This window comes from Esox lucius, chromosome 21 (genome assembly GCF_011004845.1).
Source record: "Esox lucius isolate fEsoLuc1 chromosome 21, fEsoLuc1.pri, whole genome shotgun sequence".
In the NCBI taxonomy this organism is placed as follows: domain Eukaryota; kingdom Metazoa; phylum Chordata; class Actinopteri; order Esociformes; family Esocidae; genus Esox; species Esox lucius.
The window spans coordinates 9,080,937-9,101,275 of NC_047589.1; the positions used below are offsets into that span (position 1 = coordinate 9,080,937).

General features: G+C 41.9%; 1 protein-coding gene across 3 annotated transcripts in view; it reads right to left on the minus strand.

Annotated features, from left to right (window-relative positions):
* Positions 1 to 3,580: 3,580 nt before the first annotated feature.
* ube3c (ubiquitin protein ligase E3C) overlaps positions 3,581 to 20,339 on the minus strand; it is a 39,191-nt gene continuing 22,432 nt past the window's right edge. For all 3 annotated transcript variants that reach the window (XM_010885495.3, XM_010885496.3, XM_010885497.3), the window contains exons 20-24: positions 16,214 to 16,426; positions 8,884 to 9,072; positions 8,670 to 8,736; positions 7,135 to 7,265; positions 3,581 to 4,681 (exon numbers count right to left, since the gene is read on the minus strand). In XM_010885495.3, coding sequence (XP_010883797.1) covers positions 4,511 to 4,681; positions 7,135 to 7,265; positions 8,670 to 8,736; positions 8,884 to 9,072; positions 16,214 to 16,426 — 771 coding nt within the window. In that variant the 3' untranslated portion in view covers positions 3,581 to 4,510. The remainder of the gene's footprint in view (positions 4,682 to 7,134; positions 7,266 to 8,669; positions 8,737 to 8,883; positions 9,073 to 16,213; positions 16,427 to 20,339) is intronic.

The following is a 20,339-nucleotide window of genomic DNA, read 5'->3' on the forward strand; positions in this document are numbered from 1 at the left end:
TTAGTTTAAAATTCAGACCAAATGTCATTTTTTTATGGATGAGCAGTAAAAGGGGAGAAGACCACTAGAAGTGAGGGTCAACTTACTGGTTTGGTCAGGGCTAGCATGAAGGATAGAAGTGTATCCTGGGTTGGTGAGTGTAGCTAGCAAGATGCAAGGAAAAATCCATAGAATTGATATATAATCAATAAACATAATCCAGGATATTACCTTGGAGACCATTATAATTTGTAATTCTGTCACTGAAAGTGCATTTACATTCTGAGTATCATTTTCTGTTTACACATCTAGCATGTATTGTATGACCAGATCGTATCAGCAGAGGTTTGAGATATAGCAACAGGTATTCAGTGTTGATTTTTACCCTTATTTGTTTGAAATTTTGTGTTATATTGCCAAGCTCAAAAATCTAGCCATGCAGTTCCATTGGCTATTTTTGATGTAGCCTACACAACATCAGCCATAGGTGTCAACATAATACATTTTCTGCCCTCCTCTACTTGTCTTCATTGAACATTTAGAATTGCCATTTGTACTTTTGTACTGCATTTGCCTTTATTACGCATCTATACATTTTACATCTGTATGTCACATCTGTAACACATTATACTTAATACTTGTAAATTTCTGCCCTCTTCTATTTGCACTTCTGGTTAGATACTAACTGCATTTCGTTGTACTTGTTCAATGACAATAAAGTTGAATCTAATTTAATCTAACCAAAATAACTCCCTTATGAACCTTGACTTCACCACACAGAGACTTTATTCCTGTCACACAATTGCAATACCATGACAAGTGATAGAAAAATACATTGTGTTACCAAAGGGTCCTAGACTAGAACAGTACAACAGTTCATAAGGCCCATGTTCCACCTTCCACAGCTGACATCATTTTATATTCCCTGGTGTGTGGGCACAGAGATTTCCAAACGTGGCTACCCTCCCATAGAAGGCATACAAATGACACACTATGCACTCTACACTAAATATTGTATGGTCTACACTGCAACCAAGCATAAAGGAGAAACAATACAAACTATCAAATGAGTAACGCTACAAAAATCAACTGTTTTAACCATACTATGGGATCCCATCTCTATCTTACTCTATCCTGCCAACCCTTCAAAGGGGGTCACTGTTTAGTTGTTGGGATAATGCAGGAGCACACTGCTTGAGTGAGACCGGGGATGAGAGGAAGGTGCTTGGATCTAAACTAGTTTCCAGAGTCATAGGTTACAGCGCATGACGGTCACAAGTCATAGACATCAAGTTGAAGTCGAGTAGCAAGTGTCTTCTCTTTTTACCAAGTCAAGTCTCAAGTTGCAAAATGTGACTAGGGTCCAGGTCCAAGCCATGTGATACTAGTCCACATCATTGCCAACTATTCCGCCCTCCAAACCTTAACTAGAGCCTAATTGCAAACAACACACTTGTCAGTGTATGATAAATAGTAGAAATCAGTGATCATCATTGAATGTATATTATTTTTTGTATTTTTTTTTATATCCATCCATTATTCCTCATTGCACAAGTCGTGTAATATCTATCTACGTGTACGTATGTATAGATTAACTTTTTCCCCATCAAAACCATTTGTGTACATGCTAAAATCTACAAATATTACCCACAATCCTCTTAGTATAGGGCCACGTGGCTAGTTATTGGGAGAACTTACCTTTCTACTTCATGTACTTCAATTGACCACCAGATGGCATATAGCGTTCAATAAACCACAAATCTACCTGGGGAGTGTTTTGTAAAGCATTTTGGATTAGTGTAGATATGGGTCAGATTAGAATCTGTGGTAAAGTGAGTGTAGCTAAGCTAAATTGAATAAACCTGCCAAATGGTTTATTACATTTTATGTTGACATTGTAAACAATGTTTTCCACAAAATCTATTGATGTTCCATTAACTTAATTTGGATGCACATACCACCACCCACTGCCATTCCGACACAAACACATACAGAAACACAACATAAAGAAACACACAGAGACACAAGCACACATTCATAGATACTTTTACTATACTTGTGAATACTTTAAGGAGACTAAATCCTATTTTTTCTAACCACTAACTGTAAAATGAACCTAACCCTTACCTCAACATGCTACCTCTAAACCTAACCTTAAATTCTAACCCTAATCTCAATCTTAAATAGCCTTCTTTGGATGTAAGGACCAGCCAAATGTTCTCACTCCAACATATTTCCCATGGGTTACTATTCTTGTGAGTATAGGATTTATAATAATTTAGTAATTAAAAAGACCTGAATACATTTATTAGCACAAGTATAATTAAACACGTGCTTAACTGGTGTTCAACGACCTGCACAGCCAAGGTCGACATATGCGATTTTGATCTAGAAATCAGACAATTTCCGAGTTCTGGAAACATCTGTCAAACCTTAATTAATGAGTGAAATGTCTCTATGATTGGTAAAAAATTTTGAGCATCCATAAAGTCCATGAAATGTCCATATTACATAATTCAATAGGATATTTCAACATCAAGAATGAAGTAATCTGATCAGATATGACCGTTCTTTTTAATTGTGAATCTTTAACCTGTCATGGACAACCATTTGGCTAAATATTCCAATATTTTTTTTTTTGGGAGGGGTGAATAACATCCTAAACTAATACTTTTGGCATGAAATGTACTTTTTTAGGGGATTTGAGTAATAGTATCTACATCTTGCATTATAAAATGATTAATTGGCACTACCATTACGTCTGTCAGTTATAATTCATCGCACAGTAGGAGACCTAAATAAATCTCTCTGAATTTGAGACAAATCCTTAATTTCAGCCTGAAAAGGCAGCTTTTTAAGACCCAATTACTACTTTGAGTTCCCCACTGTCCGGTAGGAGTCATAGGACTTGGTTAAGGATAGAAGAGGGGCACAATGCTTGGCTACCCCAGGACTGCGTCTTTAATGGCACAACTACCAGAACACTATGGGTCAAAACAAAAGAACTATTTAGAGAATAGGGTGCCATTTGGGACACTGCCAGAAATGAGAGATGGATGGAAATGGTCCAAAAGACAGGGGCGGGGGGGGGGGGGGGGTTACCTCAGCCCAACTGCATCAGGGCTCAGGCAGATTTATGACAAAGGCTCACAATCTTAATTTGTAGCCATGCCCATAATGCATCTGAAGGCCAGAATAGTTTCTGCTCCGTGTTTCTTAACTGGATGTTTCTTTCATTATATGTCAGAGGGCAATAAAACTCCACAGATTTCCCACAAAGCACCTTGTTTTATGTTCAGGTCCTTTACTGTAAATTACCGGGCAAAAAAATAACACTTCAATGCAAAAAAAAAAAAAGAGTATTTAATTATATCCAGACAATTCTTTTCCCCACTCTATTGATACATGGATAGTCAGGTTTCAATAAGCTAATAAAATTGACAAATTTCAGTCCCAAATTACACTGGATTCCCTATGTAGTGCATAATCCTTGATCAGGGACTACTGGGTTATGCTCAATAGTGCACTACGTAGGGAATAGGGCACGAGTAGGGACACACAGACTCCTTAGGGTGGGTACTCACTGCAGCCAGGGCACAAACTGGAATAGATTGTTCACTTTAATGTGTGTGAGAACACAAGGACTTCATCCCAAAACACAGGAAGAAAACGAAAGCAAACTGTACAAATACTAAATAAATGAATCGTACAAGTAGTAAGGTGTAAACATATACATATTCACAAATATTCATAATCAATAGTATAGTCCAATCTCTTATCCACAAAACCTGTCTCTTTGCCACGAAAACCCAACACTGTAGCCTACCCAAAGCATTTTTATGGTATGAAAATGAGACAATTATTATTCATAATAATGTAAAACAGAGTTTTGACGAGCTCTAGTTGAAAACATTTGCCACCTTATTCTCATTCAAGTGCACTAATTTGAAAGTAACTAGTGTATAGGGTGGGCCATTTGGAACAAGCCGGTCCTGTCAAAGCCCTACAGACACGGAGGGGTTAGGAAGGCTGCAGTCTTGTGTGTTGTCCCGTCTGGGCCTCTGGGCCTCTGTCCTCGTATTGCCTGCTCCAATCCTCAAGCAGTGCAGCACTGCTCAATCTTTGGTGAACACTTGTTTGTTATTCGTCTTGGTTCGTTACATTCTGCTGAATGGTCTACTGTTGAAACGCAGTCTTCTCGTTTGGACAAAGTCTTACTTTTCCCCCCCATAATAATAATTGAGATTCTACTGTTGCGGCTTGTTTTGCATTTTGTGAATTCTGAACACTTATTTTAAAATAAGGACAAATAAATTCTAAAAGTCAGCGCTTTCCTTCCCCCTCACCGTCCTCCACTCGTCCGACTCATCCTTCTCGGCCTCGGATGACAACCCCTTCATCTCCGTTTCTGTTCCACGCCCAGTCAGAGATAGCAGTGCACCTTGTCTCCTTCACCCCCCCTTTCTCTCTCATCTCCGTCTTTGTCCATTGAGTCCAGCGGATCAGGGGGGTCCCAGGCAGACGTTCCGCCTCAGCTGAGCTCGAAGCCTGCGGAGGACTCGATGGCGTACAGCAGCTTGTTCCTCATCAGGTGCTGGTCGCAGAACTCGGGCAACTTAAGTAGGTTCATACATGTGGAAGCAGTGGGCAGGCGCTCCAGGTCGCTCCCCCCGTTGTGGATGCAGAAGGCTGGGTACAGCTCCTGGAAAGAAGGGGGGGGCGGTGGAAATGGAAGGGAGAACCGTGTCAAACAAGATACTTAGTTGGGGGCACAGATACCCCTTACATTAAAGTGCTACAGTCAATGTAAAACATTTCCCACAACCTTTGTGATTAGAGTTGTTTTTCTGTAAAGAATTCCAAAAGCTTTGGGAGACAGACCTGCTTTCGGTAATTCGATGTGTTATAAACACTGGGTCAAATGTGCAGCCCGTCAGTGAACAGGGGACGGCAACAGACACATTTGGACACGCAGAGAGTGAAATACATAGTCACATGAGGATAACTGAAGACCGAGAGAACGAAAGGCATGGATCATCTGATGTCACCGATAATCATCCTATCCTGGGCAATTCTAATTAAGCCATAAATATCGAGCGTCACCAGGATATGAATGGTGATACGCTGTGACATTAAGGGTTTGGCTAATACTCCGTAGATAGAAACTGGAAATAGGCTGCGACTTTGAAGGAGGCCCGTTTGGGACCAGGCGACCTTTGGGATTGGCCGCTGAGGAGGAGCAATGAATGGTCATTTCATGTTGTCCATCTGGCACTTTGCAATGGACGTAATCCAGTGATGAGGCCAGGGCACTTGGCTGCGGCTCAAATGGCACACTGTCCACTTTATAGTGCACCACTTTCCACCATATCACCTATGCTCCGTGGCTAAAAGTAGTGCACTATAGAGGGGAATAGGGTGCCATTTGGAGCATGTGCGCTGATGGCTCCTGTCAGAATTCAAAGGAATCATCTTTGTTTCTAACGTCCAGTTGCTCTATGGCGATTAATTCATCTTGCCGTTTAAAGATTAGGAGCGTTGCGCTGGATTCCACGTTCAGCGTGGTTAAATGGTTCTTGGGGGCTCGGCAGTAACGATCAAATTTTCCCGACAATTACCGTATTAAACTATCGTTGCTTATTGAGGAAGTGCCATTACAGGAGTGATCATTCTGGGGGGAAAACGGCTCTTTATCATCTTTTTTAAAGGGCTTCTCCTGACAGAGCCATTTCTCCACAAATGAATCCTTGGAAGTTAACGGCACCTAATTAAGGCTGGGCTGGCACAGGCTCGGGGTTAGGGTCAGCGGGCCGATCCCCGCCCCAGCAATCACCATCAGAGCCCCCCATCCCCCTGCCGCCACGGGGAGGAGGAGACAGAGGGAGGAGACTTGGAGGAGCAGGAACGCCACACCCACACACTCCCCAAAGTCAAATTCATTAAACTGAGGGAGGGGGGAGTTGCAGCCCTCCTGTCTGAGCCACGAGGGACATTTTTAAGAGTGTTCCCATACTTACCCTCATCCCTCTCCGCGCTGAGGGAGCACTTATGTATTCCTAACTAATGATGGCAATAAACAGTAGTAAAACCAATCATATGACAATTACAGCTTCTGGGTATCCTAAGTGAGACTTATAAAAAGGCATATAAAAACTCTTAATGGATTTCTGCAGCGCTTAATCCACTAAAACCAACGGTTTTTAGTATCCCTCTAAATCGAGTCATTAGGGAAGTGAAACGGTTCTGGATTGGTGGAATGGTCAGCTGATGAGATGACAACGGTATGCACGGTATGTACGGTATGCACAATTCCACCAAAAGTTTCAGCTCTTGGCTGAAGTAATTCTGTTAAGCAGTATTTTGCTACTCACAAGGTCAAACAGGAGCCAGAAGTGCAAAAGTTCATGGTGCTGCCGATTAAGTTCCGAAACCAATAACAATATTTGTCCGGTGTGATGCCTGCCAAGCGAGCCCACAAACAATCGGTCGGGCAAAGGGCTTTAAACTGGCTAATAATTCCAAGGAAGGTTGTGAAAAGGAGGAGATAAGCGTGAGCCAGGCAGCTTTAGAACTCTAATCTCCAAGCCTAATTTGAAAAAGATCATGGACGGGTAAACACGTATTTTCATTACATGCCTAACAGAACGGCAAACACTCCCTATTACTCACCTTTGTGTCAGGTTGCGTTCTTAATAGCATCCATTTCCCTATGCCGTGCAGCGCTTTGGGCCAAATCGAGTGCACTATATAGACAACAGGGTGCCATTTGGGATGGTCCCTATTTGGTTAAATCCCTGATAGAGCGGTGTACAATCAACAGTCTACAACAGTGTCCAGTTGTATTTAAAGTTGAGGTAGCAAGCTGTTATAAATATAATATTTATATAATACACATTGTTGGATGAGGACATTCAGAGTATGTTTTTGTATGAAACATTACACAAATGTTTTTGAGGAAGTAAAATAATTTTAAATGCATGTATTAAAGAATTTAAGTTTATTGGTTGTGGTCAAAATCAAAAGCACCTTTATTGTTATGCTGTTAGTTTGTGGGACAGGTTCACAAATAACTGTGAAAAAAAAAAAGGGCTCCCTGGTGAAAATGTTTCCATACCATGGTTAACATCATAACTGGAATTTCTGGTGAACCCTCACCTTGAATCCCAGGAGGGGAGGCCGCGAGCAACTGGTGACAAACTTGAGCAGCTTGCGTTTCTCTTCATCTGTGAAGCTCTCCACTACCTCCCAGAATATGGTGATCACTGGGTGGGTGGCAGTGTATCCACCTGGAGAGAGGAGAGAGTGGCCGGGAAGGAGGCAGAGAGAGAAAAAAGAGGGAAGGAGAGTCACGGGGGAGCGAGAGAAGAGAGGCAGACAGAGGGAAGGAGAGAGTGGGATAGGAAGAGAGGAGGACATGCGAGAGAACAAAAGAAACACCAGGGTTTTTAAATACTCAAGACAACACCTGTGAACCGCAGACAACTGTGCTCTGACATAGTTTGCAGCTTTAAAAGCAGTTAATTCTTCTAGGCAGGGCTTCAAGTGAATTTTTAGGTTCAGAAGAAAATAAGCCAGATAGATTCAAAATCAACAAGCCACTCATTTTGGAAGCCAACCCCATCAAATTACACCATAAAACACAAAACAAACAAGTACGCTGAGAAATTATTCAAAAAAGAATACAAATATATCTAGTGACAAGAAACATTGTATATCAAGTCTACTCTAAGCCCAAAAACCTCTGAATGGAAATGTTACGCCTCAAAGGAGGTTACCACGGTAACGGAGTTGACAGCACTTGTGTCCGTATGTCTGCCACCACTCGCCAGCTGACTAAAATCTGACTGTCCTGTAGAAATGTGACATTGTTGCTAGCAGCCGGAGTTCAAACGATCACCGAAACCACCACGTGTGTGAACAAAATAAAAAACAGAAATGCTGGTTTCAGAAATCCTTTGTGTGAAAAGTATCTTGTGCTGGAAACGAATCTTATAACGGTCCACTACGGTATTCCACATGTTGCTGCGGCGCGCACTTTCGCACTCTCCCTAACTGAAGACAATGAACACACTGAAGCTGCTCGTGCGGCTGGCCTGCGTTGAGTTGCTGAGTTACACTACGAGGACAGGGTACTGTGTTTCTCCAGTTGCACATACATAGCAATAATAATTGCACCAGGAGCTTAATAACCTTAGAACAGTGCTGTGACTCAACAGTTTTTCAACATACCAAGAAAAGGAAATTCATATGTCTAACAAAAGGTTAATGTCAGGAATTTCTATTTATTGTTGATGTGGTAAATATAGTTTTGCAAGCACCAAAGTAAAATGAACCAGGCGGAAACGCCCGAAAGCCCCATGGATCTGAAATATTGGGGAAGATTTTAAGCAACTGGCCGATATGATTAGAATTTCCCCCCTTATAATCAGCCAATACCGATGGCTGGCTGATATATCAATGCATCCCTATTATCAACAATAAGCACTCCCAGTAAGATTCGAACAGCAAGGGTTAAATAACACCTGAACGGCATTTCCCACATACTGGTCTTGATGGGAAGAGAGATAATGTGGAGTATAGCCTTGTTAATGTTCAAAATTTGAATATTCCAAAATTATTTTGGCAGTTATGAAAGACAAAACCGTTTCATGCCTTAAAACAGAACCAAACCATCTCTTATATGATCATACCTGAGTAGTTCGTAAACATCTTCAGGTCATCAAGGCAAATGGGCACATGCGCTCCAGATATCAACACCTGTAGTAAGAAAACAAGGATCAGTGAAGAATTTCAAATCTCTCTTTGTAAGTGCATGTTTATGTAATGTTAGTTGAGGTGCAACATTCTGATAACGTCTTTTACGTTTCTAGAATCTTATAAACCTAGCAACTATCCGCGACATACCTGGATCTCCTGCTGATCGAACATGCGCAGCCACTCCAGATTCACTACATTGGCCAGGCCCTGTCTGAAGGCCAGGCAGTGGGGCCTGATCTGTTTGTTGAGACGGTAATCGGCTACTAAATGGATGTACGCTATCCTGTTGGCCGTGGACACAGGGATGTCTTTCCCTCCCGGCTTCAGCTCAACCACCTGGAAGAAAGGCATATCAGACATTCACCTCAGGGCCTCGTCAGACATTTACCTCCGATCCTCATGGAGGTCAGCCATACTTAAGGGACTCCGTTACAACTTTCTTACGTCTAAAATGTAGCCATTTGAATTGTGTGCATACACACACCCACTCACACAATGTTCATCCAGACGAGAGCCACCATATGTCACACTGCATTGAGCATTACTCTCTCCATATTGAGACCATAGGATCAAGAAGGGTGTGCACCAGAAAAGTGTCCCAGCTGTAAACTCTCTGTTAGACTAAGATAGCATTTTCAGAGAGCATCAGGCGTGGAGCAAAGGGAAGTCTTTTATCAGTCAGAGGGACCCACATTTGGATTTGGCAGGCCTAAGATGCAAAAGTGCGGATGAGGACCCATTCTGTGTCCCTGGCTTTTGGTATAGTCCATGAACAGCTGCTGGTCCATTAAAGTCTGGCACAAGATCATTGCGGCAGCCTGTTGGTCATCAGCTATAGTGTTGAGCTTTGGGTCACAAAACCAGATCAATCTCTTTCCTGGAGTGGTTCGGATGTTGATTGAATAGTCTCTAAGGAGTTTGAACCATACCAAATAATCACAATGAAATAGTCCAGATCACTTAGGAGCTTTTATGAAACTCTAACACCATTTGGTTTCCTGAAATTCTGAAGTAGTCAGTCAGAGGGGTGTGCGGCAACCATTCGTTAGTAGTCAGCTATATGGCTGGCAGCTGGTGCTTGAGTACTATGTAAGATATGTTCTAAAGAAGGGTTTATTTCACTCAAAAAAAAAGTATTCACCACAATCCTTACATTTAGAGTTAGAGTCCACATTTCTCTGGGAATCAGCAGACATTCTGAAAATGAAATGTGTGCCAAACATTCAGGGGGTATTTGGGGCTATAACAAATGCTTTTTAGCTAATTATCTGCAGTTCAGTGGCCGATATAGTCTGTGGCAAATGACACATTTTCATATAGACCCACTCTAGCTCTGACTGGCTAAGGTGCATAGGTCTTCGTAGGATTTAAGACACATTCATACTGATGTGGTCTTTCTGTGGCCAAAATCCCAAACCTATCTTGCAAATATGGTTTGTTATTATGGTTTGTGGCAATGAAGGTTTCTGATACTACGCTGATTTGATCAATACTTTTTTTTATTCTATTGTGCAAACTAACACTGCAAAGTTTAATTTGTGGGTTTGGTTGGGCAGCCATCTATTTTGTGTGGCAGACCTGGAAGAAGTCTTTGGATAAGTCTCTATTCACTTTGCACAGCTGGACACAGCAATGTTTGACTATTCTTTTTAAAATTGCTCAAGCTACGTCAAGTTGGATGAAGACCTTATGTCAACAGCAGTTTTCAACACTTTCTGCATACATTGGATTCAGGAGTGGGATTTGACTTGGTCTCTCCACATTGTTGACCTTTTTATTTTTAAGCCACTCCAGTAGAGCTTTGTCTATGACTGAGGTCATAGACAAGGTCCCTTGTAGACTTCAGTAGGTTTGCTTCCAGGATTCATCCATTTTGGCCTCTATTTTCACAAGCTTTCCAGACCCTGACACACAGAAGCATCCCCATAGCATGATGCTTCCACCACTATGCTTCACAGTGGGGATCGTGTTGTCAGGCTGTGCATTGTCAGGCTTTCACCAAACATTGCGTTAAGTGTTGAGGCCAAAAAGCTAGTCCATGGAATCTTCTTCCCCTTGGTCTCACATGCCTTCTGGCAATCTCCAGACAAGATTTGCAAGGCTTTCTTTTTGCCACTCTCCCATAAAGGCCACATTTGTGAGGCACCTGAGCTATTGTTGAAGTAAGCTGTGGAAGACTAACTGCTTTAGAGTAATAGTGCTCTTGGTGGCCTCCCTGACAAGTGGCCTTCTTGCCTGGATACTGAGTTTTTGAGGATGGACAGTTCTAGCCAGATTCAAAGTTGTGCCCTATTCTCTCCATTTCTTAATAATGGACTTTACTGTGCTCCAGTGATATTCTATTCTCTGGAATTGTTCTCATATCCTACCACTGATTGGTGCTTTTGAGGAAACTTATTCTGGATTTTCTTTGAATTATCCTTAATTTTCATTATGCAGTTTTTTTAAGAACTGTACTAACGAACTGTAGGACCTCCCAGAGACATTTGTATTTAACATGAAATCATGTGAAACCCTTTGACTCTACACAGGTGGACGCCATTCAAATAATTATGTGAGTTCTTAAGACACCAAAAACAAGGCAATCCTTGTGAAAAACAAAAAAGAAACAAACTTATCTGGAAGAAATGCTGACTAAACAATTAGACATTTCAGGCTCTGAGGGTAAACTGTAGCCATGAGGAGATGCACCTGTTTAGCAACAATATTCATACAAGCTGTGATGTTTAAACTCGCTCAATTGGTGTATGGGGTCCTATTGTGTGCCAGGAATCAATTCTGCACACCATAACCCCATGCCACCAGGCTATACCATTGACAAGGCAGGGGTCCAATGACTAATTCTGCCTACACCAAATCCTGACTCTGCCATCAGCATGACAACAGGAATAGTGATTTGTTTGTCAAGGCAATGTTTTCGATTCCTAAGTGTAGCTGTCTGGTGCAATAGCCATTTGCCTGTTTTGTAGGGCTGTCCCAAATCCCATTTTTTGGGCTCCAAAGCTTCGTAAGTGATCAACAGCCAATATTCAGAGCTTCGGTTGGGGTGTGGTAGGGGATGTTAGGCTGCAACATTCCTCTGGTGTCGGCTGAAAAGGATGGCATAGCACTGCAACAATTGTCTATTAGTTTAATTTAAGTATTAAAGGATTTTTAAAAGCATTTTGTTTTACACTTTTACATATCATGGATGAATATAGACTGACAGAAAAGCTCATAATGACAGCCTGTGATTCCGAGACAACGCCTAACAAAGCACTGTGAAACAGAAGCTCAAACACCATATCATAATTTCCAATTTATAAACCATGGCTTATACACGGATTTTGAAAACATTTTCAACCACATCGGTTAATATATGGGTGCAGCAAATATATGAGTTTACATTTTTAAAACCGTTTCCACAGGCAAACTTTTTGGCATTAAAGGGCGTTAAAGGGTTTTTTAAAAACATGTTTTATTCTTCAAAAAAATTAATTTTGGTAGTGCCCTATGACATATGTTTAATATTAATGTACAATTTATGTATTTCGCAAAAGCCCCGCTTATCTTAGTTACTGTTGCTACGCCCGTCAAGCTGCGCTTCTTTGTAGGCGGCAACTACTGTAAACAGCCGAGCCCGGAGGAGAAAAGTAGTATATTACCGGTCAGTGTGATTCTTTTTGGAGTAATACTTCCGCAATATACGCCAGATCGAAGCTTTGCAATATGCAATCGAGGGAGTGCAATATGCAGTGGAAGGATATGTTCACAATATTCAGATAAACAGGGAAGGGGACACAATCACTTAAACAAGCATACAGAACTCAATCAAAGAATGAGAAACCATATGAACTCAAATGCAACCAGCACAGCCTTGTGGACCAGTCATGCTCTTGCACTGCCGGGTAAGTTCTGTTTACATAGCTATTATTGAACTCTTATCAGTCAACACCATCCAATCAACATCAGCAGAAAGTCACATGTTAAAGTTAAGCCCACGAGTGCCCCGACATAAGCTAATATTAGAGGTAGCTAGCTATCTAGCAAACGTAGTAGTAGCAGGTTTGTTGTATTAATTGTCACCTTAGCACAAATAACTAGAACGTCAGTTTTAGGTTACATTAATTAATAATTGCGTAAATGCTGACTAAAGCATTTCACAACCGAAGGGTAGGTACCCCTCTAAAACTTTTTGGTTACCTGCTGTCACATTCGCAGCAGGTGCCGTCCCGAAGGTACACCGTTTCACCATTTTGAGCCTTAATGACAAAAGCTTGACGGACCTTCTTCAAGTAGTAAGATACGTTTCTAAGGTAGGATTGAACATGGACCGTTTGGGGAGTGTGTTCTGCAAAAGGTCAATTCTCTGGGCAAATGAGGTTTATATTTGGGTGCGGTTAATACTTGGGTTTGTATACACACAAAGCTCTAAAATTAAATGTGTGGGTTATAAACTGGGAATTACGGCAGTCCAATTAACCCCAACAAATGTAAAATGTATTTCTAAGATTTATAATGCTGTGCAAATTGTCAGTATGGCATACATTGAAATGAAATTTGTTCTCAGCATTTAAACCAATACCCATCCACTGCGGTAAAGATTTCATATTCACACATTCAACTACTCCCAAGTACGGATAAAACTATCCGACCTCAGAGTCTGAGTGCCGGACAAGGATATATCAACATGTGGGAGAAAGGACCACTTAAGGACCGGGGTAAAAGTGCAGTCCTCAAAAAATTTGCTTTTTATGATACAAATAGCTTTTCACTTGAAATAGATGTTTCAAAATATTCATCCCAAATCGCATCAGGATATTCTACATGAATGGAGCCTCAAAGTTGATTTATCACAAATTATCAACCATATATTTTTTAACAATAATTCAAAGATTCCTTTTCCAATAGCTTTTTCACATTTTTAGATATTCATTACAAATCGCATCAGTGTTTTCTGCATGACATTATCTAAGAGCCTCAACTTAGATTCTTCACAAAATATCAAGCATTGATTTTTAGCTAATATTTTCAAGTTTCCCTTTAAAATAGCTTATTCAAATTTTCCGATATTAATCTCAAATCACACCAGTACATTCAACATGACATTATCTAAGACCCCCTGCTTAGAATTTTCACAAGCAAATTAGTGAGTGAGTGACTACCTCTTAAATAGTGTAGTGGTTAGAGACGCGGACTGCCATGCAGGGGACCGGTGTTCAAGCCTCGCCACAGTCAAAACAAATGATGCATTAGGATTTGTTCAGGATAGACAAAAACTTAAGGGCTACAACCTTCAGTAGCTATGTTATAGTAACCCTAAAGTACGCATCCGTGCAAGCTTTCTGGAGTAATATAAATCACAATCCCTTGCCCAGTAAAAGAGGAGGAGTTTCCACGATTCTCTCGTTTCAACTGATGAAAAAGTCAATTATTGTCACCTATATTTGTAGTTACTGTATCAATGTCATTCACAAATGAAAGAAAAACGAACGTTGTTGTGCCATGAAATGAAACGGCTTGGGCAGTGTAAATTTCATCTTCTGTCTAGCTAGCAATTGCTCAATTCTTATGACTATTCCAAGTAGTAAGTTACTAGTAAGCCTATTATTGGCTAATAAGCCGTTAAAATGGCCAGTGGCAAAAACCATACATTTCATAAATGCTATTTGTGGTGGAAGTAAACTTAATAAGAAACATTGGTCAGTTTAACAATGGTTAGTTGTGTCTAGAGAAATATTAAAACTTGGCGTGATGTTAATGTGTGACAAAATGATCTACTGTTGAGATGCCGACACTTGGCACACGAATAGCTTACTGGCATTGTAGTTAAAGACACTTCCTGTCACATAGGAGACCCCGGTCCAAATCCGGCGAGGGCATCAACATTCATCTCTTCTAAGCTTGTCTGGTTCCTTTTCTTGTTTACTAATATTTTAAAGTCTCCTTCAACATGTTTTCCCACTGTGGTAGGCCAGGTTCAAATCACATATGTGACAAACTGCCTTTGTGTGTCTGATTCTTGGGTACAATGAACAAAGCCATGTATGCGTGGCAACAACTGCTTACATGCCAATAATAGACAGCCAATGTGAACTGAAGCATGACGTTTACTGCTGTGAGTGAGAGGGATGTCATGCATGCTCACTAAATATATTTGGCAGTTTGCCTTTAATGGTACCCTACATTTTGTTTGAAAATGAAAACCGAATACCTACCCAACAAACAAATATCCGAATATTCAGGTCCAACCCCACTGTTTTGCTAATCCTAACACTGAATTGGCAAGTCAAGTGACTTATTATCTTTAGGAGTGTTCCATTTTTGCAAAGGTGATTTACTTAACAAACTGGCGACTGTAAGCTCATGAGGCATTTGTTATATTAAGTAATATTTTTCAAGAATCATTGGGTAGCATTCATTCATAGGTCAAGAAATGTATATAGCAACTCCGAATTTGCCCTTTAACCAACACCATTTCAGTCAAAGGGTTCCACAGAACACTTTTGAATGGGCTATGCTTTGAACAAACAGGTCATTCTGAGTCCATGGCGGCCTGTGATTCCAGGTAATATTGACGCTACACCTTATTGCATAGAGTAGGCACAATATCTGACTGTCATGTTGTGTTTTTGATTATGTGCTAATGTCTGAGAATGATTGTCTTTATCTTGCTTGCTTTAGCTATCTCCCGAGGACACATACAGGCCAGTATGCCACTGAGTATGTGCCTAATCTCCCGCAAATTGTTTTCCATGTCATATTTGCGAAGCCTTATTTGCCACCACTGGCTACATCATAGCGCCACTGTTCAAACCAGTTTAAAGAGGAGTTAATAGGAGAAGCTAAGGCGCTGAGCAAACAGAGGGCGAGGGTAGAGTGCTTAGCCCAGCCTGGGGTGTGCAGTGAGAAGGACCACAGGGCAGCAGATAGAACACCTTCGCTGTCTAAACAGCCAGGCTCGGGACATGAAGGACGTGCTAAAGAGGCGAAAGTCGCGTCTCTCAGGCGTGTTCTGAGATGATTGCCTGTAGGTCGGTTTCGTGGAATGGTCAACAGAGAGCCTTCTATTCCCTTCGGAGCGGCAGCACTCCGGACAAGAGCGGGCACCGTGCTTTATCTCTTTCAGTGACGAATACAGACAAACTGAAGGAGATTAATAATTAAACAGCTCAAAGAGAGCAAGAGTACAGAGGGAGTGAGAGAGTGGGGAGGAATTGGCGGGGAAGATAGGAACAGAAGGAGAGAAAAACAGTGGGAGAGAATGACAAGGCCTTTGAGACAGGTGCAAAACGAGGACGGAAGCTGGAGGCAATCAAAGAAAGAAGTGATAGAATAATGCCGATAAACACTGGTTGTTTGCACATAGAGGTGGCAATCTCTACAACCCCTCACCAACACCATAGAAAACACCCTGACATCCCCCACTAATCCCAAACAACCCCGCCGCCAACACACACACACACACACACACACGTACACACACACACGTACACACCTGTGCCTCTCCTAGATCATTATTGACAATGGTGAAGTTGAGTCCCAGGTCCTCCACGTCATCCTCGTAGCTCTTGAGGAAGAGCAGGTTGCGGTACATCTCAGGGTCCAGTGATGCCAGGTGGTGGATGTCCACATCGGCGCTGGTGCCCAGCAACTTGGACAGGAAGAAGCTGGCGAACGGCAGCTCCACCAGCATGTTCTCGTACAAGGCCTACGGGGTGACGGGGAGCAAAGGGCCAACTCAGGTCACATTATCACAATGGAGCGTGTCTCGTTTAAAGAGAGCGTGGCACAAGGGTTTAATGCCTGTTGGGCCACCCATATGTAGAATGTGTGCATGATTGCTAGATAAGAGATTGCAGTCAAATGGGATATATGACACACTATCAAACAAATAAGGTAATGGCAAAGTCATAGACGTTAGACTAACATAACCAGCAAAAGAGTACAATTAATAGATGAATCATTCAAAAACAACAATGGATATCGATAAGACTGCTTATTTGCTATCTTAATTGCTGCTGAATGGTAAGAAGCCTTACGCAAGGGTTCTGCAACGGTCACCCATATTAATGACCGTTGCAGTTCACATCAAAGCAAGAGCAGAACACAAGAACACAATCCATCTAAAAACACACGAGCCTTCAAATTCACCCGCCTCAAACTTTATAAATGTCAATTCTCACCTTGACCTGGGCTGTCGTTAAGAACCAAACAGGTGAGTCATAAAACCGGGAGCTAATGTACTGAAACAGTCCTAAAAAGAGACCGTTCCAGGCATTTAAAATATACAGGTCCTTATAAATGATAGCACTAAAAACCCTGACCACATCAGCTAAATGGATTATAAATCTAGGCCATTTCCATAATGCATGCATCTTAAACACACAGGCGGGCCGTAAATCACAGGGTATTTTCTAAACACAGGTTAATTGTGCGACTTCAAACACTGTCTATTTTCTATGCAAAATAATCCACTTAGCATTTCTCAGGGCGGCTCTGAATTACCCGACCAGATGCGCCATGTGCCCCCTTGAAACCTATCAATAACATTGCCGGGAAGAGGTGGCAGTAAGTATATGGAGGGAAAAAAAAGGAAACGGTGGCTAATTTTTTCCCCCCTAATCCCATTAGTGGCTTTATTTATTAGTGTTTATTGCCAGAAATTGTGCCAAAATGACTTGAGAAAAACAGATTAATTATGGACTGGCCACTTTTAATATAAGTGAGTGCAGTGGAAACGTAATTAAAGCAGATCGCGGCGCCATCAGGGAGAATAAAACGCCCAACAACACTGCAGGCTGCCTTCTGTTAGCTGCCAAATAAATGGCTTAATTTACAACATTAAGAATCAATAAAAATATAATGCCTTTCAAACGCATCACCATCAATCAGGGATGCGACCGAGCGCAACTTTGAAGGGGACCGTTTTGGTCCCGACAGCGGAGATCTGTGAGGAATGGCTTTGGGGAAAACAGCAGGAGGTAGGTACAATTAACATGGAAAACTTGTGTAGCCATAAGAGCACGGAGGGCAGGTCAGGAATTACAATACAGGGCTTGGGCTTGTTCCGTCATATAGGGGCCAAACGAAGTGGTTCCAGAAGAAGTGGTGCAGTGAAAAATGGTCGAGGGACGGTTAAGCGCCACGCATACTCCTGGAGGTTACCGAAAGCCTGGCTGCACGGGACAGCGAGACCTCGTCAGTCTGGGAGAAGAGCACCCAGCCCTTAGAAGGGAGGTACAAGTAGCTACCAAGAAATTGGTGGTTTCTCACCCTTGAAGTGTACGGTCAAACATTTGGTTGGTTAACTCCAAGTTTTTCCCCAAGCGGTAAAAAAAGAAAATGAAGGAGATCAATGAGGTAACTAAAAGATGCAATCTAGGCTTTATCAAAAAACTACCAATTATTTTAAAACCTCCCTTTTTCGATGGATGTGTTATATGTTGTTTGTGTGTATAATCTACAGGTGAAACTACTATGGGGATACCTCACTCAGCAATACCGTTCCAAGTCTGAAGGTGATTTGGATGTAAGGGGGCATATATACGGGACACAGAACAAACATTCTCAGGATCTGTTTTGACTTTGACTTTCACAACCAGTGGCCAAAAATTCAGGAGCGTTTCTTTAAGCTGAAGTGGCCTTTTTTGCGGGAAGGAATTGCGCAGTGGCTCCCATCCCTTTCAATGGCTTTAAAAGCCCGGAAAGAACGTTTGGAGAACAGCAATGTTGCCTTGGAGTCCAGATGCCAGAGAGCACAGAAGAACACCGACTTAGAATTCAATACGCTTATGCTCAGTAGGAAATTATATACTCATGAGGACACACACAAAAACACATACACGCGTTGTGTGTTCTTGGTTTGTGGAGTCAATCCTCACAAGTGACAGTTGGGAGGACAAGTCGGAAAAGAGGAATGACCCGTCAGGCCGTATTGTGACGTCCAATCCCATTTGGGTGAGTACCTCAGACAGGCCCACTCCCGACCATAATGCATTACCTTAACAACAATAGGGGCCATTCATTAACTATATTAATCTCCTGTGTCCCGCAGGCCTTCGCTGATGTGCTGTGCATCTCCGCGCAGGCAGTGATGCAATCTATAACAGTTCCCTCCCTCCACCCGGGTCGCAGGTAGTAACGGCACTAAACAAATATCAATACCCCCAGTCAAACGAGCACTCACACGCCCATATTTATGGAGGGGCGAAGGGGACTTAAGGTAGGGTTAATTGAAAGTCAAATTCAAATTAATTTCCCCGGCCTTAATTGCCTGAACCATTAGCTGTGGTGAAAAGGGGTGGGGGGGGCGCCCTGCTAGTCGCTGACTAGCCATTCCTCACAGTGGGATGAACACGGAGAGAGACCTGGTTCGCCGCCCTAATACCTATGTAGTGCGCCATTTTTGACTAGCCCTGGTCACAAATAGTGCACTATACAGGAAATAAGGCTGTGCTTGGGACGCGAGCCAGGAGGAGTTATGGCACTCTGATGATAGGACTGGGCCATATCAGAGAGAGAGAGACTTTTAGATGTGCTGGACTGTAAAACAGATCAAAATGCTATTACCACATGCTTTGACCGCTTATTTATGTCCCTGTCGGCGGAGGCTAGCACTGATTTAGCACCCGGCCGAATGCAATTGCTACACAAACAAGGAGGCAGGAATCATCGGCTAATGGAAGGCCTAATTGAGAGGCAGCCAGTTGTCATGAGGTAATTTTTCTCTCGTTGAGAAAGGGATGAACCCTCCCTGACACATACACACACGCCACACCCAGCATCTTGATAAACAATCGACTGGCACGTACATTAAAGATTACGCTGTAATAAATATTGTGTTGGGGGGGGCAGGGAAAATATTGCCCTCATCAGATTATATGGAGGGCCAATGAACCAGGCTATGCCAGAATTGGGTTTGAGATTTGTTATTGTAACAGGTCACTTTGTTGGACGTCACATTGATTAGTTTTATCAAGGACGACAAACACCTTTGTTTGATATGAATCATCTGATTTGAATGAATCAGCTTTGTACCTGTAATATGCTTCTCATCATCAATGACTGCCCTCATCGCTCTCCATTTATGTATATTTATTCAGGAAGGTGTAACGTTTGGCCTATTCCTTAACTTGGAAGATAAGGGTCTCTGAAATGGAGAATAAATCTATCCAAAAGCTCTGCATCATGGTTACTGTGTTAGCCACAGTACTTAGTGCACCTCAACATGCTGGTCAATTAATTTGCTCAATAACAACATTGACAGACTTTAACAGCAAATGATTATCATCTGCTGCAGCTGCTGAAGTTACGTTTGTTTACAGTGACAATGGAATAGTGACTGGTGCATTATTCATTCTGGCAACCTTTTCTCAACTAGTCTAGCCTTATCCATTTTGACAAAAAAGTTTATACCTGAAGCTCTAGACACATTTCTGTAATTTGAATAGTGATTTCGTCTAGCCAGTCACAACATCAAAAACAGTGAGCCATTTTAGTCAACAACATGCAAGACTCCCTCACATGGGTCTCCAACATTTCCAGGCACGACAGCTACTTTTAAAAGAAAGGCTATTCTTTTTTTTCGGCTTTTAATTGGACACATTTATCTTCTTGCCTTA